General features: G+C 35.8%; 1 protein-coding gene across 10 annotated transcripts; it reads right to left on the reverse strand.

Annotated features, from left to right (window-relative positions):
- Positions 1-877: 877 nt before the first annotated feature.
- LOC149164998 (ran-binding protein 1 homolog c-like) lies at positions 878-15,038 on the reverse strand. Of its 10 annotated transcripts, none has more exons than XM_089432207.1 (5): positions 14,520-15,038; positions 8,918-9,077; positions 1,549-1,635; positions 1,363-1,455; positions 878-1,190 (listed from the first exon to the last, which is right to left on the reverse strand). In XM_089432207.1, the coding sequence occupies exons 1-2, from the start codon at positions 14,693-14,695 to the stop codon at positions 9,044-9,046; spliced, it is 210 nt and encodes a 69-aa protein (XP_089288333.1). In that variant the 5' UTR covers positions 14,696-15,038; the 3' UTR covers positions 878-1,190; positions 1,363-1,455; positions 1,549-1,635; positions 8,918-9,043. The 10 variants fall into 10 exon arrangements, with proteins under 10 accessions (XP_089288333.1, XP_089288328.1, XP_089288334.1 ...); XM_089432202.1 differs by having other exon boundaries at positions 8,918-9,449; positions 14,520-15,007; XM_089432208.1 differs by lacking the exon at positions 8,918-9,077.
- Between the last annotated feature and the right edge of the window lie 9,612 nt (positions 15,039-24,650).

A 24,650-nucleotide genomic window follows, 5' to 3' on the forward strand; every position in this document is an offset into this window, starting at 1 on the left:
TGCATCTTTTTTTGCCTCATTTTGTGTCCACATTTGCATATAATTTTGTGTCTGAGTTCGAGCCTAAATTTGCATGTGATTAGGAATAATTTTTTACATCCAATATGACATCCTTGGTTTCACCTTTTTCAGCCCCATTTTGCATCTTGTTTTATGTCTTTTCTTACATCTTTTTTTTTCCTTTTTTGCACCCAAGTTTGCATCCCAAATTTACACCATTATTTGCATCATCATTTGGCATATTAATTTGTAACGTTTTTTGCTTCTTTTTAACGCTCAACTTTTCATCTTATTTTACATCTAGTTGCTGTCTTTTTTTGCATCTAATTTGGTGCCCATTTATGTGTCCTTGTTTTTGCCCAATTTGATATCCTTTTGTATGCCATGTTTTGTTCCCTTCTTTGTGTCAACTATTGCACAATTTTTCACTTCTAATTTAAAACACTTTGTATGTCAATTGTTTGCATTTTGTATTAATTCCTAGTTTAACATCCAATTTTACTTTCAATTTTGCATCCATGGTTACATCCGCATTTGACTTCTTATATAGAGTATATTTTTCTTTACATATATGACCCCCTTTATAGATTCATAGTGAAATATATGATAGTTTCTAAATATCATTAAAGCAGATATCACAATTCAAAATCATTTGTAAAGAAATTTAAGAGAAATTGACAACATCCATCCAAAAAAATAACAATGTGTCATTAACAATTTTCAAAACATGTATAAAATAGCAACATAATACTAATAAAATCAGTATTATTTTTAATCAAAACAAGTAAAATTCAAATATGATTAACAAATCAAAATATTTCATGAATATCTTTATTCTACGATAAATTAACAACATACATAAATCAAACTCATCGTATGATTACAAAATCAAAATGTCTCATTGATATAGGGTAAATTCACAACACCCATCTAAACATAGCAATGTCATTCTACACAATAATTTCTTCATAAAAAACAATGCATGTGCATGCCTAGCTACCACCACCAAGATCATCCTCATGATCATCTTGACCATCCTCATTACTCTGATCCACATCATCACCAACACCGCAACTATCATCATCATCTCCTCCTTCACCACCATCATCCCCATCCTCATCCTCATCATCTCCTGATATATGTTGAACATAATTTGGATCATCGTCTTGGCAATCATTACCTATAGCATTCTGACAAAAAAAATCAATATTACATGTTAGTATTAATTACATAACACAACGCATGTTTTTGTTATACAATGTTAACCATAAAATGAGGTAAGATATAATATCTAATAGTACTAAAAAATAAAATGAAAATATGGTTTAAAAGTATATTGGAAATCCAACTAAGATTACATACCATAGAGTCCATCCAAACAACAAATTCAACCCATCTCTTTTGCTGCAGCACCTCCTTTTCCAAATGATTTGGAGGTCTTCCATATTTTAGTTCCTATCAATCAGTAAATAGGGAGAAATTAGATAACAATGACTTTCTTCTAGTACAAAATTTATTAAAAAAATATCACATGTTTAATATACTTACAAAGGTTGTTATTAGTGCTTTTAAACCTTTCTGGCCACTACGATGAGTGACTTTTGTCTTGGTTAACCTCGCCTTGGATGCCTTGTCCTTAAACATAAACCAATTCAATTTATTTTCACACAAATACATGTCTAAGATACTTATAAGTATTAATACATTCTAAATAATGTTTAATGAAAAATTCAATACCTGAATGCTCTCATTGTCGGCTTTTCTTTGTGCATCCAACTTCTCATATGATTTACAAGTTCTTTCCATACTTTAAAAGGTATGCCAATAGGTCTTTGTTTCAGTCTTTGATCTTGAGGCATTTTTTAAATTTTTCTTGTTTGGTTAAAAAAAACCGAACAAGTAATTCACATCAATGGCATGGGGACTCTATGGATATGTGTAAAAAAATGGCTATAAAGAAAACATCCAAAAAACATATGAGCTCTCCCTTTGATGGTCACTTGGGGCATATGGCTGGAAAGGAACAACTCCATTTTCGAAAATCAAGGACAATCCTTTCTCAAAGTCCTTCCTAATATTTGCTCCAAATGTCTTAAAATGAAAAACAAAATTCAAAGGTCATCCTTAAAAATCTCCCTTAATTATAACGTTGGACCATAAATTCTTCACTTTTATTGTTATCGGCTCTGGAATGAAATATGTGTGCACTAATGAAAAAACATTGAGTTTCATTTTTCATAATCACAAACAATGAAAAAAGAATCACACGTAACTAGCATCATTTTGGAAATTTTATATTTATTAAAAATCTTTAACATGTTTTCCTCCCATATCTCATAAAAAGGTGTGAAATTTTTTATATACTCTCCAATAAGCACTACAACAAAACCAGCGATTTGGAGGTTTTACACTAAGTTTTTCAACATCGAGCTTACTAGGGCTTGCACCACCCGGGTTATTAGTAAGAATCTCATGAGATTTGCATAGCCATGATTATTAGAATCAAAATAGTAGGATTTGCACTAAAAAACAGTTCATAGAGTTTTCCTGCTGGGGAGAAAATCACAAGTTCAACTTCTGCAGTGGAGAGCACCGAGAGCTCGTAAGCTTTCTTCAGTAATCCACCTACGTTTCGAAAATGTAGCCTGTCTGCTGACAATGTTCTCAATCCTCTTCCTCTGCATCTTTCCCCTCCCTATTCTTGTATGTCCTCTTTCGTTTTTCCCTCCAAACAAACCCTCTCAAATTGAGAAAGCAGAACAACTCACTCGATGAGAATCCGAATCCAATTATCGCTTCTAACAATAACCCGATACGATACCAGAAGTGATTACACAAAAACTCATTGACTCTTCATTTGTTTGGAAAAGAGCCAAGCATATACTTCTGACGAGGGTTTCCATCTCAGGTCTGGCTCGCAGGACGTCGCTTAGTCAATTGCGAGAAAAGTTTTCCACCTGCCTGTCACATACGGTTTGTCACACTATATATTAAAATAAGGTTGATCATACTAACAATAAGGTTGTATAGTTTAAAAGGAGGGCTCTCCTGACTGCATTTGGTTGGTTTATAGAAAAGATTGCTGGAATGTGTAATGTGAATGCTCTGCTAACTGTTTTTTAAGCATTTGGAAGTATTAAAACCCCCTATGATAATTAATGTAAGACCTGTTAATTAATGTGTAAAGATGGCTATTGTCCTTGGGCTACCTTAGCTGTTCTTGTTTAGTGATCTGTGGTATTATGACTCCTCAAGTCACTATTAAACCATGAGAACCATGCCCAGGCAGACTAGTGTGACATTGTGGATGAGAACCAAAACTAGACTCCTATAACCTCCTTTTTCATCCTTTAAATTGCAGAATTAACTGACTGTTCTAGTAATCGTTCTTGAGCACCTGAAGATGTGCACCCTAAATAATAAGAATAATACCCTGTAACATATGAATAGTCCATCCTGTGCATGTAGGATATGCACATGAGGTCCAATAAAATCATTAACCAGAATACCAGGTGTTATTAAAGCCTCTACAGGTTGATATATATGAATGTTACAGTGTGCAGGAGTATGATTCAATTCCATACGAAAATACAAAACATCTTATAGGATTTCCTTATACCTCATAGGCAAACAACCATTGTCCCTTCTATAGATGAGCAGAATAAGTGCTTGGTTCTCTACACTAAATAAAGACAAAGTATAGTACTTATTGCTGACAAAATAGGATTTAAATCGCGGTTCAATTGCTTGACATTCAGCTGGTCACAGAATTGTAGAGTGCATAATCATAAGTGATGTTGCGAGCCAGTAGAAGTGCTCTCCTACAAAAGCCTGATCTAGCATATCTCTTACCTTTATTTAGTTGGGATCAGCAAGGTAGTTTTGGGCTAGCATACTGATTTTCACATGAGTTAGTTGAGGCCAACAAGAAGACCTAAACCTGGTTAGGTACAGCTAGGTGATTTCTGTTGTAAAACTGTTTGTAATTTGTGACACTGAGAGAGGTATGCTCCCGTAACTGTGCTCCCTTATCATATCATTAGCCCTGCTTGGGTGTAACAGTCATGTAGGAATGTCTACGGCTGGGAGGTGAATCCATCCTTTGGCAACTTGTTTGACAACCCTTGTCTTTTAAATGATAGGTATTGTGGTCCGGAGCCCATTTTGCATGCTGCTATGTAATTTATATTATGGTTAGAGATGAACTATATGAATGTGCTTAATCATTTGAGATGTTATAACTGGAATGTAATAGTTGATTTACGCTTCTTATATTCTTTCACGGTTACTAGTCTAGAATTGCATTACTGTTCACGCAATTATTAAGTTGGAACTTGGCACCAAAGCTGCTTATGAGAGCTAAGATTTAGGTCTGTGTGCCAGTTGGGCTGCCAGACCTAGTTAAGTGAATTTGGTTCTGTTATGAAAGCGAAGTTTTCATGAGCCCATTGTGATCTGGTTTTGAGAGTGCATTAGAGTTTGTCTATGTGAGAATCATTAGAAAGTTGTATGTGTATGTGTGTGAGAGCTCAATACGTTATAGAAGAAAGCGACAACTAGTGACTAAGACTTTAGTTGGTGTACGTCAGTCCAGACTGTTGGGTCGTAACCATTCATAGTCACATGATCCAGAATGTTGGATCAACACGTTATATGTTGTCAGTCATTGTACCCAATGTGCTCAACCAATGAAGTCTATAAAACAAACACCTCAAAATGGCTGACCATAGCATCTGTCTGATTATGACATTCACCCTATATTTTGATCAACCAATTAGGATGCCTTCTATATCGAGCACAGTGTTGAAAACATTGGCATCAGCAAAAAATCGGCAGAGGGTATAGAAAATATCTTCTCGAAAACATCGGCAAAAAAAATTGGCAAAAATTGGCAAACTGCGGCTCGGATGGTACCGATGAAAAACCAATGATACCAATTTCATATCCCATGACGTTATTCAAGTTTCGATTGGACTCATGTAACAAATATGGGTGTTCCTGACAATCAGAGAACCTAGGGTTGCATGGCCTTGGCAAGCTCAAGATTAGCATGACATCTCCCCCTAAACACAGGGATAAGCGAAGGATGACCTTCTAATTGTTGGTTGGCAAAATGATCCAGTAGCAGTAGATGCACCGAATAAAATTGTGTCTATAAATGTTAAAAGCCATATACTGCAGCAACTACTTGTAACAAATTAACGTCATCAAATAAGGAAGATATTAGGCCATAGAGTAGCATCATTGAAATTGTAACACCACCCAACAGCCCAACATGGTCTCAATGGGTGACGCAGATATATAATCTCCTTAAACTATGGATTCTAACTACATCATAGAGGAAGTTATTAGTTTGGTGCAAAAATTGGTAGGGGTCATCAACTTGGAAAGCTCAGGAGAAAATTAGCAAAAACTGGGAAATCATAAACTCGGAAAACCCAGGATAAATCAAAGAGTTTTGCAACTCAGTGAAAAGTTAAAACATTGTACTGTATGCCAATAGACCAACATGATCTGAATGCTGGATATATATACAGTTTACCTCAAAGAACTAAGGAATATAATGACAGAGAAGCCAGATCACCAAATAACTTCTGTTTCCCAAATTTCCACTCAAATCAAGAACTTATACAGCATGAAAATAACCTAGTTTAAACTTTGACCTTTGTATTGAGGTCTTGAGATTCTATAATAGAGTTCAAGCTTTTGTGATCCATATCAATTTAGAAAGATATCGTTGTTCTTAAGGCAGGCAAGGGAGGTGCTGCCGTCATTCTTAACAGAGTGGATTACCGCAGCAAGATGTTGGATCATCTTCATAATAGTGGTAGCTACAAGCAGCTTTCAAAAAATCCTTTGAAGAAGGTTGCAAGAAAGGTGGCTTTGGCCATTAAATCCATTGACTCATTAAGTTCCTTGCACCATAAGCTCATTGAAAGCAACCCTATTACTCCGAGAATCTATGGTCTCCCTAAGATTCATAAGGAAGGTGCCCCCTTAAGGCCTATCGTAAACACCATTGGGGGTCCTACCTACCTTCTGGCTAAGTTCCTTGCGTTAAAGCTTAAACCCTTGGTTGGTAAAACGGATTCCTTCGTAAAAGACTCTGCTTCATGTATTGAGGAGCTCAAGGGCATTAAGCTTGATCCTGGGGACATTCTGGTGATTTTCGATGTTGTCTCCTTGTTCACTTGCATCCCTATTAATAAAGCCATGGAGGTGATCCATCGTCTAACAGATCCTGACACGGCCAAGTTGGTTGAGATCTGTCTCACTTCCACCTTTTTCTGTTTTGAAGGTGAGTTCTTTGAGCAAACATGCGAGGTTGCGATGGGTTCCCCCCTTTCCCCTGTTGTTGCTAATCTATTTATGGAAGATTTTGAGTCCAAGGCTCTTCGCTCTTCTCGGCTCTTGCCTAAGCTATGGAGAAGGTATGTGGACGACACCAATGTCATATGGCCTCATGGGCAGGTTGAGCTTGATCTCTTCTTTGATCATCTCAACAGTCAATCCTCAGCCATTAAGTTCACTAAAGAGCAGGAAGTTGATGGTTGTCTTCCATTCCTGGATATTCTTATTTCTAAGAATAGTGATGGTTCCCTCGCCCATCGAGTTTTTCGTAAGAAAACTCATACGGAGCAGTATCTTCATGCCAATTCCCATCATTTCCCGGCTCAAAAGTTGGGTGTCCTCAATACCCTTGCCACTCGGGCCCTAAGAATCTCCGACAAAAAGAGCTTTGAGGAAGAAAAATCCCATCTGCTTGATGTCTTTGTTGAGAATGGTTATAGTAGATTCTTGGGTCAGAGGGCTTTTCTTAAGGCTTCTAGGAATTCTCTGACTAAGAGGGAACCGAAGGAGCAGACTCCAGGTGTCCTTCTTCCGTATGTTCAGGGGACCACTGATAAAATTGGAAGGATTCTCAGGAAGCATAGTATCCCTGTGACCTTCAGGCCCCTGAACACCATTCGTGGGTCCCTAAGATCTGTAAAGGATCCGATCGACCCTAAGGATATGAAAGGTGTTTATTTGATCCCTTGTTCCTGTGGGACCCCCTATATTGGGGAGACCGGTCGCTCCATCAATCAAAGGATTAGCGAGCACGCTGCGGACCTTAAGCATAGGAGAGCTAAGTCTTCTGCTTTAGCCGAACATGCTGAAAAAACCAGTCATCATGTTTGTATTGAGGAGGCTAGTGTTATTGCTAAGGTTTCGCATTTCCATCATCGTAAGTTTAGGGAAGCGCTTGAGATTGAAAAGAGGCCTAGCAATCTTAATAGAGACGATGGCTGGAAAGTTAGTAGATGTTGGGTCCCTGCTCTCTCTTCCTAGTTGGCTTCCTCCCTCCTCCTTAGGATTTAGTTTTGTCTTTTATTATTTATTATTTAGTTTTTTTTATTATTATTATTATTATTATTATTATTATTATTATTATTATTATTATTATTATTATTATTATTATTATTATTATTATTATTATTATTACTATTTTTATTATTATTTTCTATTTATTCATTAATTATTATATTAATATTATTATTATTATATTATTGTTTATTTATTATTATTATTATTAGTATTAGTTGTATTAACCTTCACTAACTATAATTAATTTATTTTATTTTCTAATCCTTATTTCCTCTTCCTATTTTTATTTATTGGATTATTTGATCCTAACTAATTAACCCGGTGTGTAACTTCCTCCCTTTAATTTTTACCTTACTAATGATACCATTTCTATTTTTTCATTTATAAAAATTAAATAAATAATTTATTTACTATTATATTTGTTAATTTATATTTTTTCATTTTTCATTTATTTATATATTTATTCCTTTTTAATAAATAAATAAATAATTTATTATTATTTTAATTCTTCGTTTATATTTTTATTTATTTAATAAATTTAATGATTTATTAGTTTTATTATTCTTCAATTGGTTATTTATCTTATACCTAATATAACTAAATATGAATGTATTTACCTTACTAATGATACCTTTCATTTCTATAAATTAAATAATTAATTTATTTTTTGCTATTATATTTATTAATTTTTTCATTTATTTATTTATTTAATAAATAAGTAGTTTATTATTATTCTTCATTTTTATATTAATAAATAATTTATTATTATTTTTCTTACACCTAATATAACTAAATTTATATTTTTTTATATGAGTTTTATATATTTGTATTTACTTTTATTATTATATTTTTTAATTTATATGTTTTTTCATTTATCTAATTAATAAATAGGTTGTTTATTGTTATTCCTCATTTATATATTAAATAAATTAATTATTTTTCTTACACCTAATATAACTAAATTTTATATTTATTTTTTTAAATTTTATATATTTTTATTTTTTTTTATTTATTAATTTAATTAAGAAATAAGTAGTTTATTATTATTCCTCATTTATATATTAATAATTTATTTTTCTTACACCTAATGTAACTAAATTTATATTTTATATATTTTCATTATTATATTATAATTTATCATTTATATATTTGGTTATTTATTTATTTATTTTTTACCTAATTCAACTAAATTTGACCTTGCTCCTTGAGTCAACCTCTTGCCCAGGTAACCGTTGGTGTCTCTGCTCTAGCTATTTAAACATGCTAAGCTGGATCTGTTCTTCAACTTGTCCTGACGATGAACCACACTGGTTGGTTCGAAACGCGTCGACAAATGATATTCCTTGTGATTTTCGCCGAAGAATTCTTTCTATCTTGAGATTCTATGAACTATTTTATTAGCTTCAGTAACTCGTTGAGCTTCTCAGATGTAAGTACCTGCTGGAGAGAGCTGTTCTTAGTTATAGTGTAGTGGACTATCAGATTTCCAAAACTACTAATAAAATAGAGCTGGTACAGACACATGGAAAGCCAAAATATAAGGATGTACCTGATATTGACTCCTCCATTGAAAGCATAGCGTACGACATTGTCACGAACCCACATGTCAGCAGCTTCAGAAGACGAACTGAGAGTTTCCAGCAAGTCATTAGTAATGCCGACCATGACTTGAATATCAGAGCCGATCAGAGCCTCCAAGACCTTGGGATCTGCATCAAAGAGCTTCACTTTCATAATGTGATTGGCCTGTAGCAGCTTCACAACAATAGAGGGAGCCAGTCTTTGTGATGACAGAATTCCCCAGTTCACACCAATGTCACCCAACACACCAAAGCTGGATGCCCAGATTATCCATGTGAATGATACCAGTGTTCTTGCATTGTAATAAAACATCTTCATATGCTCTGTATGCCACAATGTCAATGTGCAAACTGCATTTCATGCTGTCTGTGAGGAAGACAGGGTATATGCTATAGCGTAAGATGTTTGGAGAGACCCACATTGCTGTGAATATCAGGTATGATATCCCCATCTGAATGAAACTGACCCACAAGCTTCCATTGGGACTTGGGCATGGTTCACTGTGACCCACAGTAAGCATAGTTTTATTACGTTCTATGATTGAAGGTGAAACTTTACAAACTTCCATGGGATCTGGAAATAGTTTTAAAAATGACACACTAACCATAGATTTATTATTTTTTAACTGTATGATTTAAGGTGATACTTTACACGAGGAACTACATCTGTTCATCAATTTGTCAAGAAGCATGGCCTACAATTCAATTGCTCTAAGCCTATCACTTCTTCCACCTGTCAAATAAATTGTTTCCTGTTTGTTTAGTTGACTATGGTTCTAATAAATATACTATTGTTTGATGTAAAAAGACAAAACAAAACAAAAAATATGGAAAGTTGTGACCCCATTTTCTAACTACAAATTGAAATCGGATTACCATAGTGACCACCTCTGCTTATTGGAATCAAAAAGGGGGTGGGTTAACCCAATACGATACCAGAAGTGATTACACAAAACCTCATTGACTCTTCATTTGTTTGGAAAAGAGCCAAGCATATACTTCTGACGAGGGTTTCCGTCTCAAGTCTGGCTCGTAGGACGTCGCTTAGTCAATTGCGAGAAAAGTTTTCCACCTGCCTGTCACATACGGTTTGTCACACTATATATTAAAATAAGGTTGATCATACTAACAATAAGGTTGTATAGTTTAAAAGGAGGGCTCTCCTGACTGCATTTGGTTGGTTTATAGAAAAGATTGCTGGAATGTGTAATGTGAATGCTCTGCTAACTGTTTTTTAAGCATTTGGAAGTATTAAAACCCCCTAGGATAATTAATGTAAGACCTGTTAATTAATGTGTAAAGATGGCTATTGTCCTTGGGCTACCTTAGCTGTTCATGTTTAGTGATCTGTGGTATTATGACTCCTCAATTCACTATTAAACCATGAGAACCATGCCCAGGCAGACTAGTGTGACATTGTGGATGAGAACCAAAACTAGACTCCTATAACCTCCTTTTTCATCCTTTAAATTGCAGAATTAACTGACTGTTCTAGTAATCGTTCTTGAGCACCTAAAGATGTGCACCCTAAATAATAAGAATAATACCCTGTAACATATGAATAGTCCATCCTGTGCATGTAGGATATGCACATGAGGTCCAATAAAATCACTAACCAGAATACCAGGTGTTATTAAAGCCTCTACAGGTTGATATATATGAATGTTACAGTGTGCAGGAGTATGATTCAATTCCATACGAAAATACAAAACATCTGATAGGATTTCCTTATACCTCATAGGCAAACAACCATTGTCCCTTCTATAGATGAGCAGAATAAGTGCTTGGTTCTCTACATTAAATAAAGACAAAGTATAGTACTTATTGCTGACAAAATAGGATTTAAATCGCGGTTCAATTGATTGACATTCAGCTGGTCACAGAATTGTAGAGTGCATAATCATAAGTGATGTTGCGAGCCTCATTGCTCAAAGTCTAAGGGTCTTGCGAGCCATAATCACAGCCATGTATGGCATATCTTGTGATTATGGCATTTTATGAGGTCAATTCTTGTGAAGACATTTCAGTTTATAATAAATTTTGAACCTCAACAGAGTTTTGGCAAGACCTGGCTGAGCTAGGACATCAACAACACAGCTGATATGAATGACATAATCTAGCCTCAAGAGGGAGCCTCTTTTGTTTCATCACTCTAACAATCTATGAAGTGGTGGAAAGCATAACAACTTCCCCTTGAATATGACACCTGAACTGAGTACAAATCCTAAATGATGCAGCCCTTGGTGCATGTCTCTCAAAGTATCGATATTTCAAATGTTGAAAGCTCTTGTGCCCATTTGATATGCATTCGATTGCAGTTCCCCTAAAGAAAGAATCTTATAAAGGTGAGGCCATGGCCAATATGTTAGCCATATCCATTGGAGTTGCCATTGCTTGACAACTTTAGTGTGATCAGTCCCACCATGATTCACATAGGCTTCTACTCAACACTGGCTGTTGCTATTGTAAGAGTCTTCAAGCTCGTTGAACCCATAGTATTGATAAGTGTATTCTTTGGGTCTCTGGTTTTCAAATTTTGCCTATGTTTTCCTCTCAGTATCATTATTTCAAATGCAGAAAGCTCTAATTCCCATTGCTGTGTATTTGATTGTGGTTTCCCTGAAGAAAGAAGCTTATAAAGGTGAGCCCGAGGCCAATATGTTGGCCATATCCATTGGAGTTACTATTTCAGCTTATGGGGAGGCCAAGATGAATGCATGGGAGGTGATTCTCCAGTTAAGTGCAGTTGCATGTGAGACTACCCAATTGGTTCTCAAACAAATTCCACGAACATCAAAAGGGATTAAGTTGAATCCCATCACATCTTTGTTGCTCCTTGTTGCCTTGTTTTTCTCAGCACCCCCTGGGCCTTAGTAGAATACCCATTTCTGATAATCAGGGCCTCTTCCTTTGATTTGGATTACATGACATTTCTGCTTGTGCCTTGGCTCTTAATCTTGCAGTGTTTCTTATGATAGGAAAGCCTTCAGCCTTGACTATGAATGTTGCTGGTCTTGTCAAGGACTGGCTGCTCATAACATAATCTTTGTCTGTAATAAATGAAAAGGTTACAGTCATAAACTTGAGTGGGTGTGGACTGGCTTTTCTGGCTGTCTGTTACTATAATCATTTGAAACTTCAAGCTCTCAAGTCCAATGACAACCAACCAAAGTACCTCAGCAGTGCAGCTGATGCCAATGATGAAGGAGAAGGTTTGATAATGACGAGTGGGAGATTCTCAATCAGAGATTCAGAACCAGTAGAGAAAAATCAATCTCAAGCTTCAGGATTAGGTATTTAGATCATTAATATTGTCTTGTGCTAGAGATTACTGTTCTTGGATTGGCTCCTCTATGCCCAGATCTATTTGCAGGGAACAGGCCAGTCATTCACAGTGAAGAAGATAATGACAAGATTAGTGTATAATGATGGACAGGATGGTGCCATGGTGCCAACCTAAATCTCAAGTAAGGAGACATCTGTTCATCAATTTGTCAAGAAGCATGGCCTACAATTCAATTGCTCTAAGCCTATCACTTCTTCCACCTGTCAAATAAATTGTTTCTTGTTTGTTTAGTTGACTATGGTTCTAATAAATATACTATTGTTTGATGTAAAAAGACAAAACAAAACAAAAAATATGGAAAGTTGTGACCCCATTTTCTAACTACAAATTGAAATCGGATTACCATAGTGACCACCTCTGCTTATTGGAATCAAAAAGGGGGTGGGTTATGCACAATCCTCCGTATCATTTGCTATTACCAAAGATAATTAAAGCCACCCTAAACTCAAGTCTTAACTATGCTGATAGGGTGTTTGGGGAGGGGGATCCCTTACCAACCCACTATAATCTGCACAAAAGCATCCTAAGAACATATGCAAAATCAACCCTTCAATGAAATGATCCAAGAATATAGGTACTCAAACATTGATTTTATCAAAGAAAAATACAAGACAGAAAGAAAAGATCATAACAAGGATTAGAAGAGTCTAAGAACAGTGCTCACTGTCTACAGAGCCAAGACGAATGCAGAAGAGTTCTTCCTTCAGTTCCCCATCTGAGAAATCAGTTGCATGCCAGACCCAAGTTTTATCACTACCTGCGTGCTCCTGAAGTGACATTGGGGAATGAACTGCAAGGCAAAAAAAAAAAAAAACAATATAATCTAGATAATAAGGATCAACACAAATTCTCGGCACAGAAAGCCTCTTAAAACTTGGACGTAAGATAAGCTATTACAATCTCAGGGGGGAAATTACACAAAAAAAAAACAAACAAACAAATTTACATACTTAAATGGTTTGCACATATTTTCAATGTCTTGGATTACCTCATGACCAGACGAACCTTTGTAGTATCCTTGTGCTTAAGAAACTTTACTGTTCCTACACCACGCTCCTTCCATTGATTCCCATCCTTGTCAAACCTGTACAGCTTCGCCTTCCTGCAGGGTCAAACATATAAAAAAGAATGGGAATATTAATAAACAATGAAACTGCATTAGGATCATTTTAAGAGCCCATGGCATCCATTAGAAGTAACGTCCGCAATATCCCACCATATCAAATGCATTCAAAGATAAATTACCAACGACCTATTAAAAACACAAGAGATATTCCTTAACATTACCGAAAAGGATCCCACAAAAAAGCTCAATAATAACATCAAACATGTAAGAATACAAATCATCAACTATTTAATAACAAAAGAATGCTCATCCCATACATCCCCATAAAGTACAGAAATGATCAACAGCCTGTTCAAAACATCATAGAAAGTCAACGAAAACAGTTGACAGAAGACCAAAACAGACATATGCCTGAATCATACCACCTCACAACATAAAAAGACAAATCACCCTAATGCCAATAACCAAAAGACAGATTATCAAATAGGCCCAATTCAGTATTCAATGGCTAATCCAAAAACCAAAAAATACGAAACCCCGTATGCTTAACAATAACAAATGACCATCACACCCCCCACTAAACCAGAATAACAGAGAAACCATCATAGATTCTTCAAAGACATTGAAAAAAGGATGGCCTATAGTTCAACAAAATATAAAAAGCCTCGTCAAAATACAAAACCCCCAATGATAACAAATAAACCATCAAATGCATCCCCGAAAAAATCTTCATCGGCAGCCTATCAACATAGGAAAACAATTATTACAGACCATAATGAGATCAAAAAATGCTGATCAAAATATCAATGGGACATCAAAACAACAAGAAACTCACAAAATACACAGAAAAGCAAAACCCTAATTACCCAATAAAACAAACCATAGCCCGCTAAATGCATCTACCATAGAGTTTCTTCAGCACCCCATTGAAATGACAAATCCGATCGTCATCAACAGGCGAACAAAACATCGAGAACCCGATAAAAACAGATCTTACTAAAAAGGAGAAAAATTAGAAGTAAATAACTGCCCAAATGCATCTTCCTTATAGTCAAGGTCCCATTTATGTGCACAGGAAAAGGGCCACCGAAGAGGCCATGAAAACAACTTTCAACTGAGAAAACAAAATCATGAAATAGCCATGGATTAAGAAATTTACATGTCAAGAAGGACATCCTCCTCTTCTTCGCCCGTGGTGACAGTAACCTCCTCAAGCTTAACAATGGGTGCAACCTGAGCTCCAGTGTCCTCTTCCTTTCTGGCATCATCCTCGTTCTCTCTCGAATCGTCATCTACTGCCTGTGTAAGAACAGGATCCTCCTGAGTTCCAGCCATCCCAATACCATATAGTTCACAGAGGGAGGGCTCGAATGAAATCGATGGATCCAAAATATGCCAGAAACTCGCCCAATATCAGACACGAATGCGAAACCCCGAGGATTTTGGACAAAGGATTTAACTGTGCAAAAATGCTTCGAAGGCAAAGGGCAAAGAGGTCGACGGAGAGAAAACACTCTATATAAGGGTTTTTGAGGTCGATGGAGAGAAAACACTCTATATAAGGGTTTTGAAGAGGGAAGGCCGGTAGCTGTTAAAGATTGAGAGTAAAAGTAGCATCGTTAAAGATAATATAATAAATTATTACAGGGATGGTTGGGGGGTTTCAAAGGGAGAGAAGGCCATGGAATAACCCCTAAATCATCTCCAACATGAGAGGCCTACTTCATTCATGTTGTCATGTTGGGACCAGAGGTTGTTGTGCATTTTTTGTTTTCGCAATTTTGAACTCTTTCCTCGGTGATATATTATTGTGTTTATTGTAATAATAATGGGATGGGGTTGAGGGGTTTGTAAATGAGATAAATATGGAAAAGTAATTAGAAATATTGGTTTTAAATTATTATAATAAGTATTGTTGTGGTTGATCCATGATAAGTTGTAGGGTAGTTGGTTTGTATGGGGTTTAGTTGTTACGAGGTCTTAAGTTCAAATGTCATGGGGAGGGGTTGAGAATGGAAGTCATTTTGGGGGCATCAAAACTATTCTAAGGGGCATCTTCCACTGAGCTTTACACAATCCTCGATGTTGAGGATGAAAATAATATGAATATGCCAAGCTCACTCTACAGCCTAGTATGGTTACAGCCATGTTTGTCCATCATTCCAAGGGGCATCTTCCACTGAGCTTTACACAATCCTCAATGTTGAGGATGAAAATAATATGAATATGCCAAGCTCACTCTACAGCCTAGTATGGTTACAGCGATGTTTGTCCATCATCAAACATGAAATTTTGCTAGTGTCGGCCAAAATAAATTTAAAAAATAAAAAATAAAAATAAAAAAATACAAAACATTTAAATAATGTTTGCTCATAAAAAATAATTGCCAATGAAGAAATTGGATCCCTCTCCGCTCATATTATATCTATATTTAAGATGGGTCTATGCTAGTGGATAACACAAAAATCACAAAGTGAAGAAGAGTTTAAATCAAGTCAAAGCAAAACTTTGGGACTAGCGCAATTCATCTAACTTCTATTGAAATGCGGTATTTATACGTGTAATGTGATATATATATATATATATATATATATATATATATATATATATATATATATATATATATATATATATATATATATATATATAGTGTAATTTCTATTATGTTGTTAAATGGTTGTTTAATTAATGTTGGTTATTCGATGGCAAGATGGTTTTGTAACTCTTAATGATGTAATTGTTCATCTTCTTGGTTGTAGTGTGCCATGTTGTTGACATACAAATATTGTAATGGAGCCAAAAGAAAATGACAGTAAAGCATAGTTGGAAGTTATAAGTTTATCCTCCTGGAAAAGCAAAATTGTGGAGTTAAAGAACCACTTCTAGGAAATCAATTTCCATCACATCCATAGGGAGCTAAATACAACTGTAGATTCTCTCTAAAAAGGAATTATTTGTCTAGAGACAGGTTACATATATTATGATGAATTAGTTGGCAACCCAGTTCAAAGTTCTCATTCGATGCCCATATACTAATATGGATCAGCTTTAAGTCAAATTTTCAATTAGTTATCAACTAGCTTACTATAAATTTCAAGTGAGTCTACATTCAGCTTTCAATTAGCCTCAAATACAATGTCTTTCTTTTTCTCTTGACAGGGGCCTCTTCATGGTTGTATAATACACTTTCGGGAATTTTTTGTTACAGGCTAATGTCATTTCTAGTCACTGTCTTCATTTTTCTCATAGTAGGGCCCTCTTCGTGGTTGTATAATACACTTTCTACAATTTTTGGTTGCATGCTATTGTCATTTCTAGTCAGTCTTATAATTTGCAGAAGAAAAAAAAATTGTAAAACCCTGGTTTTACAACAACTTCTTTTTCTCTTCTTCTGGGTCGTGATGCCTTGTCTTCTGGCAACCCATTGTAATGACAGAAGTTACAATCTTTTTGTCAATGTTTGTGCTTTTTTTCTTCCTCGTGAATAACAAAAGGGTCCTTTTTTATATAGTAATAAGAAGAAGAATAAGAAGAAAGATATTGTAATGGTTATGTCATGGTTGGCATTCCTAAATATAAGCAGATATAGGATAAGCATGCATGCATATTAGAACTTGGTGCGCATGGATGGAATTCAATGTGCCAAATGATGTAGATGTTTCACAAGCATGGGGTGTGACATTTCAACCCTAGTTATCAATAGTGATGAGAGGCCACCAAGGACAATACCCCTTGGACCCTATGATAAGTGTTGCACATTTTGGTGTTAGGAGTGGAAGGGTAAGCTTGGTTCGAGGAGGTTGGTTATGGGATGTTTTTTGGTGCACATGAGGTTGTGCATCAACTACCATGGCTACACTTGAATTAGTGGGTCTTTACAAAAATAAAGTGGGAGAGTTAAGTTTTGTGAACAAAAGTAGCCTATGGGTGATATTTGCATTGATCACTTGTGTTAGGAACCTTTTTAGGCAAGTTAACTAATACTTGGAAGGTGTGAACCATGTAATTGAAATAATTCAATAGTGTCCTCCTTCCTTCAAATGAAGCAACAAAGCCAAGAACGTGACTATCAAATAAATATTAGCCCCCTATTGAGCCCTTGTTGCACATTTACAAATTGCTCAGACATTGATGTCATGGTGTTTCACACTAAGTATATCTAAGATTACATGTGATAGTATATGCCTCATTTTAGTACTAACAACTTCATTAGTTTTGTTCTTATATATTACATACTTTTTTTATTTGTGGTTGTTATGTATGTGATGTTTATAATAATTACAAAACTAACTATGTGAAAGCATCCCTAACATAAATTTTCATTTGGCACTAATAATATTTTCCTTACAACCCCCTTCCTTCATTGGCGATGGGAAGGAAGCTGATCCTTCCTTCCCCCCACACCCCCCTTCCTTCCTTTGGAAAGAGAGGTAAGAGCAAGAGTTGGAAAGATGCCGGAAAGAATGCCTACCTTTGGTAGTTGTGTTGTCGTATCGAGAGAAAGAAAGTCAGTTACCTGTCGTCCTCCCTCCGGTAGATGAATGCCTACCTTTGGTAGTTACCTGCGGTAGGAGAGAAAGAAAGTCGGTTACCTACGCTTCGCTTCGGTTGCCGTATCGAGAGAAAGAAAGTCGGTTACCTACGCTTTGCTTCGGTTCGGTAGGAGAGAAAGTCGGTATGAGTACTTTGGGTGTTGTTGGTTGTTCTTTTTTTTCGAACAACTGTTACTTGTTTGAAGAAAGAAGTCTATCTTACTCTGAAAGAGGTAAGGGGCGGCACCGCAGGAGAACGGAACGCTCTCTGGAGGAGCCATCAAAGGTACGAGTTCAAGAAAAAAGATAAGCGGTAAGCGATCATAGGGCGAGGATAGGGGAAGGCATGCTTGAGGGCCGTCCGGGCGAGGGTGGGGTACGGGTAGGGAGAGGGGGGAAAGGACAGGGGAATAAGAGAAAGGAGAAAAGAAAAAAGAATAAGAGAGAGGAAATAAGGGAAAGGAGAAAGCAATCGACATTAAATTCAACAACTAAAAAGAGGCTCTTTGAGCCATGGCTAGCTCTCAGAGAATTTCATTCTCTTCGAGCTCTATACATATTATACTCGTTTAGACATATGATACTCCCATCTCTACGTTTCACTTATTTACTCTCTTCTCTACCGAGATAAAGATCTAGATCTAGTATAACTTAGCCATTCCAATAGCCAACAGTCTTTAGTCCTATTTAGTACCCTTCTAATAGTCCCCTTGGCATAGTAGGTAGATATTGATTCCTTGCCCATGCATGAAGTTCCATAGCAAGAGATTAGACCCACTTCACCATTGACCTTAGCATATGGAAGGATATGGTTTCCATTAGCGGTGTCTCGCTTTTATGGATCTTTTTATCCATTTGCATAGGCTTATCTCATAAAAGCTCACCTTTCTCTCCCATGAGGATTTTCCTCATAGAAGATTGCCTTTCTCTCCCGCACAACTTTTATGTTTTTCTCAATGGATATTTATCTCCAATCCATCCAACTTATCTAGAATTAAATGGAGAAGCTTTACCATGAAAGAATTATCCTTTCCCATTCACCAATGTGATTTGGCAAGAATTTCATCTCTTGGTGTCTCGCTTTTCCAAGTGATTAATTTATTAATAATGTATTTACTTTTTATATTACACATCATACCTAACTTTTCTCAGCTTAGGTTTGCAAAGTTTGACACACAAGGGAGGGGTGTTACATTTTGGATCCCTCTCTTTCCTTAAGATCCCTCCAACTACAGCTAGAGTTCTTAGATGACTGTAAGGAGGAAGCCCCTATTGGAAAGGGACAGACAGTTTGAAGGTGTCTATCTTGTTGGTAATTCCTATATCGAAAAGTTGTATTTTCATAGTCCAGGGGTTGGGAATACACAATTCCCATCCACTTGAGCTCAAGTTTATCTCGCAAAACTTCATTGGGATCTACCTAAACACATATGCAAACATAGGTGAAAATGCCTTTCAAAAGTCTTTCCCTGTCTACTTTGACGAATCTTCCAATAAAATTGCCCACTTTTTCTAAGAGATCTAGATGGGTAAAGTGAATGGGAAAACTGGGAATCTTACCCATACTAGAGTAGTCATCGGCAACATAGTGAGAGGATTGAAGTTGGGAAACCATGGCTTCACTAGAAGACCAACTCATCCCCAAAACCATGGACCTTGGTCAAGGATTTTTTTCTTATCCTCAAGACATTTGAAGATCACCACAAAAAAACATGGGTCTACATCCACCCAAACCGGCGTTCATCCAATCCTATCATAATCGAACAAAAAAACGCTACTTTTTCAATAGAAATTGGGGAATAAAAGTATCACCCAAGGATAATGACCATCGCATCAAGCGCTCAATCATAAGGGAGGAGCAATAATTTGACAATCACACATCCTTGATTTCTGTTGATTTAACTCTGAACACTCACGTAATATTCTCTTGCTTGGCGAATTAAACACCACTGCATGGAATGGACGAGGATTGAGCCGAACCCTGGATGAAGCCCACCTCATTCTCATCTAAAAACAAAACTATATATACGTCAAAGCTATTACAATAGATTCTGACTGTCAACACCTCGAGGTTCTGTTTATATGTGGCTACCTTTTATGGTTACTATTGAATGTGTGATTGACAATAGTAATGGCAACTTAGGGCTGCCAAATTTCCTTCGATTCCCTCACTACATCCTAATGCAAATAGTTTTTCAATGCCTTGGTTGTCTTTCAAAACTGGTAGGCAGCGTCTTCTTTGATATTTCTCGATGGTTTTAATTCCACTACAATCACAACTTTCATTTACATAAACTTCGTGTTTTCGCACGAGCGACGATTGTTCCAAGGTGAAATGTCACTTGGATGGTTTCAATGTTGTTGACCCATCATAACTAACTAACGGATATGCCCATTACAATTTTATACCACCCCATTATCAATATCAATTATGCATTGGAACCAATTAAAGCAACTTTTCACATTAATTTTATATGAGCATGAGAACATGTGTTAACAAGCAGCCCATAAAGCCTCATTTTGAATGCCATAGTCACTTAGAAGGAATTCCTCTTGTAGTAGCATCCTCCCTACTAAACTTTGCTAGTGCTAACATTAGAACCACCATTACAACAAGATATCTTTCTAGTGTTGACAACACCATTATAGTAAGATACCTCAAGAGAGACAGAAAATTTAAAAAGTATGATAGTAATACGTATCCAGAAGATGGTATTGAAACTAGTAATTGTTCACGAATCCATAAGATTGTAAGGTCATTCTCATTATCATAATCATTGTCATCATCATCACCATCATCCTTCTCATTGTTATTGCCATCATTACATTATCATCATAATCACCATTCATGCCATCATCATCATCATTATGGACATTGTTTGCAATTGTTCATAATTGTAGATGTTGTAAGAAATATCATCAACCCAAAAAATGTGATCAGTGCTAGAAAAGGGTTGTTTAGGACACATTGATATACGTAAGAGAAATAACAACTCTATTTTTGACAGATGATCGATGATCATCATCATCACCACCATTATCATCGTCATTGTCATTTTTATCATCCCCATCATCATCATTAATGGAATTTCTATCGACATTGTTGTAATCATGCATCATCATCATTCATGCCATTATTGTTTTTGATGATGACCTAGATGAAAATGATGATCATGACACCAAAGATAATGCTTATGATTATGACAATGACAACATCTAAAATTGGGAAGATTCGCCAATGTCATTAGCATCGTCATCATCATAATCATTGCCATCATCATCATTGTCATTGTAACCACTATCGTCTTTATCATCATAATCACAATTCATGTCATCGCCATCATCTTCATTTTCATCATTGTCAATATTATTGACATTGTCATCAATTGTTCATAATTGTCAATGCCATAAGGAATATCATCAATGCAGAAAATATGATGAGTGTTGGAAAAGGGATGCAAAAGCGAACATAGAAATGGGGGAAACAATAGAAATAAAATTGGATGAAAAGTGGATACAACATAAGTAGATGCACAACAACATGAAAAACCTGACACAAAAGTGGATGCAAAAGTAGATGCAGTTGTCAATGCAAACTTGGATGCAAACATGAAGGCAAAATTGGAAGCAAACATGGGTCCAATGGTAGGTGTAAAACTTGGCACAAATTGTGGTGAAACAAATGTGGATGCAACAACGGAAACAAAAGTATATGCAAAAATGGATGAAACAAAAGTGGATGCAATAGGGGATGCAAACGTGGAAGCAAATGTGGTTGCAATGGTAGGCGCAAGATATGGTGCAAAAAAAGTGGATGTAACAATAGACAAAAAATATGCAAAATAAGATGCAAAAATGGATGTAAAAGTGGAAGCAAACATTGATGCAACAGGAAAAACAAAATTGGATGCAAAAAATGGATATAATGTAAGTAGATGCAAAAGTAGATACAAAACGAGATGCAAAACCCAATGCATAAACCTGACATAAAAGTGGATGCAAAAATAGATGCAATATTTGATGCAAAAGAGGATGTGAACATGGATGCAAAATTGGAAGCAAACGTGGATACAACAGTGAGTGCAAAACATGGTGCAAATTGTGGCATAACAAAAGTGGATGTAATGATAGATGCAAAAAAAGAATCAAAGTATGATGCAAATGAAGATGTAAAAAGGGATGCAAAAAGTGAAATTTAAAATGGGTGCAACAGTGGATGCAAAATTGTGTGCAAAAGTGGATGCAATAGAAGTCGATGCAAAAGTAGATGCAAAACGAGACACAAAACCCGATGCAAATCCCGGTCCAAAATTGGATACAAAAAGGGATGCAAAAATAGATGTAGTAGTTGATGAAAACCTAGACGCAAATGAGGATGCAAATGTGGATGCAAAATTATAATCAAAAGTGGGTGCAAAAGGAGGTGCCAAACTAGGCGCTAATTGTGGCACAAAAATATTAGATGCAATAGTGGGTACAATAATAGATGCAAAAGAGGATGTAAATATGGATGCCAAACAAGAGGGCAAAGTGGATGCAACAAAAGTAGATGCAAAATTTTATGCAAAACTAGACACAAAACACGATGTAAAACTTGGCGCAAAAGGGATGCACAAATGGATGAAAAAATGGATGCAAAAAATGATTTAAAAAAGGATGCAAAAAAGGATGCGAAAGTCGATGCAAAAGTTGATGCAAGTGTAGGTGCAAAAAGTGGATGCAAATGAGGATGCAAAAGTATGTCAAACAAAATTAGGTGCCAAACTTGATGCAAAACCTGGAACAAAACCTGGTGTAAAGGATGACACAAAACTTGGCATAAAATTTGGTGCAAAACGTGGTGCAAAACCTATTGCAATACCTGGTGCTAAACTTGGTGTAAGATTTGGTGCAAAACTTGATGCAAATTTTGTGTCACGTTTTGCACCATATTTGATAAATGGATGCAAATAGCACCAAAAATGGGCTCTAGATGCAAAAAAAGAAGTAAAAAGGGACGCTAATCGTTGGTTTTGTTGTAGTGCATCGACATAAAGGAGAAGGGTTATGACTATGCTAGTGAGCATGGAGCCAAACCCAACCTACATCTTCCAAATCCTCTTCTCACTTATTATTGTATATGCCAAAAAGGGTAGGAGGTAAAGGATTCCCTTTCTTGACTCTAATATTGCATTTAATTTCTTCTAACTAACCCTTAGTTGTCCTAGGCTTGGAAATAATATTCTCATACAACATTGTCACAATAACCCTCAACTGGAGAGGAACCATTATCTCTTCCAACCTCTAACACAATTTAATCCGAGGAATAACTTCAAAAGATTTTCTCAGCGAAACAATAGAAGAGATAAATTTTATTATTGTAACATTCCTTTGCAGTCATCCCGATAGTAACAAGGTAGTCCATAATTGAATGGTACCTACTAAACCTAGATTGGTATTTATCTATTTTACCATGGATTTCTATCCAAATAGATAATATTATTTTCAAAAATAATTCCATAAGTCTTGGCTAAAATATTACTAATCATAATGATCCTTTAATTAGAAGGAAGGATTTTATACCCATTTTTAAAGATAGGCACAATTAGTCTCTATTTCCAAGGCTTAGGAAACCTTTGTTTCACTCTCAAATTAAAGAGCTTATGTATGTGAGGGATGACAATAGACCATTTGATTAAAAGAAAATTGGCATGATAGCTTTCAATGTCCTTAGCTTTCCCATTAGCGAGCCACTTAACCCAAAAATGAATGTCCTCCAATGAAAATATATCATCCTCTAAGGGACATTTAAAATGGTGTCCATGGCATTAGGAGATTCATAAAGGAATTTAAGGTAGAAATTCCATTTCTTGAAGTGAAAAATATTATTTACTCTAGTTTTATGAATTAGAATTTTCCTCCAAAACATTCTAGGATCAAATCTAGATGTGTGCAATAGCTACCCTTGCCTTCTATTTTTACAGTAAATTTTCTTCCTTTGGGTAATAACTTTGTACATTTTTATCTTACAATGTTTAAAGATTCACTAGGAGCATCCCCAATCACTTTTCTAGTAGTTTTACAATCATTATCATACTAGGCTTGGTAATTAGATATTATTCCTTTTGTATAACACCTCGATATAGAACTCGCTAATGGAATAAAAAATAATTCTAGTAAAATAATGGTAGATGTTTTGATGTTATCCTTATGAATTAGAAATGTAAATCCCTATTTAACTATTTTAAGAAGAGATCCATTTTACTTCCTTTGAAAAGTAGGTTTCTTTGATTCTCACAATTCTCTCGCGCGTGTATTTTGTGCATTGGAAAGTTTAAAGTCAATGTTAAAGGGTTATGATAACAATATGTTTCATGGTCATTTAAAAGGTCAAATTTTACAACTTAATTGGAAACAAAGATATCAGATATCACATAATCCACAACACCACTGCCAAGCCCTTGAATAAAAGTCACCCAGTATGGGTATCGCCACTTGATTATGTCATTGCAAATTATAAAGTCTTCAGGACTACAAATCTTGACTAACATAGTACCAAAAAAATTCTCAATTAGACCTTTTGAGATTCTTTTGTATCTACAAGCTAAAACAAGGTTCTCTTCTAGCCATAGAGGATTAGGGTTTGGATCATTGCTTAGAATGGTAGTTTGGTTCGTTGTGGTTCTAGAATTAAAGTCTCCTAACAAGAGGATATTTCCTTCATTCATTAAACATTGAGTATCTTGTTTTATGATATAATAAGGGAAATTTTATGTAGA

This window comes from Pinus tabuliformis, chromosome 5_1, assembly GCF_031772625.1.
Source record: "Pinus tabuliformis cultivar Carrire ecotype Pingquan chromosome 5_1, CPIR1, whole genome shotgun sequence".
Taxonomy (NCBI): Eukaryota; Viridiplantae; Streptophyta; class Pinopsida; order Pinales; family Pinaceae; genus Pinus; species Pinus tabuliformis.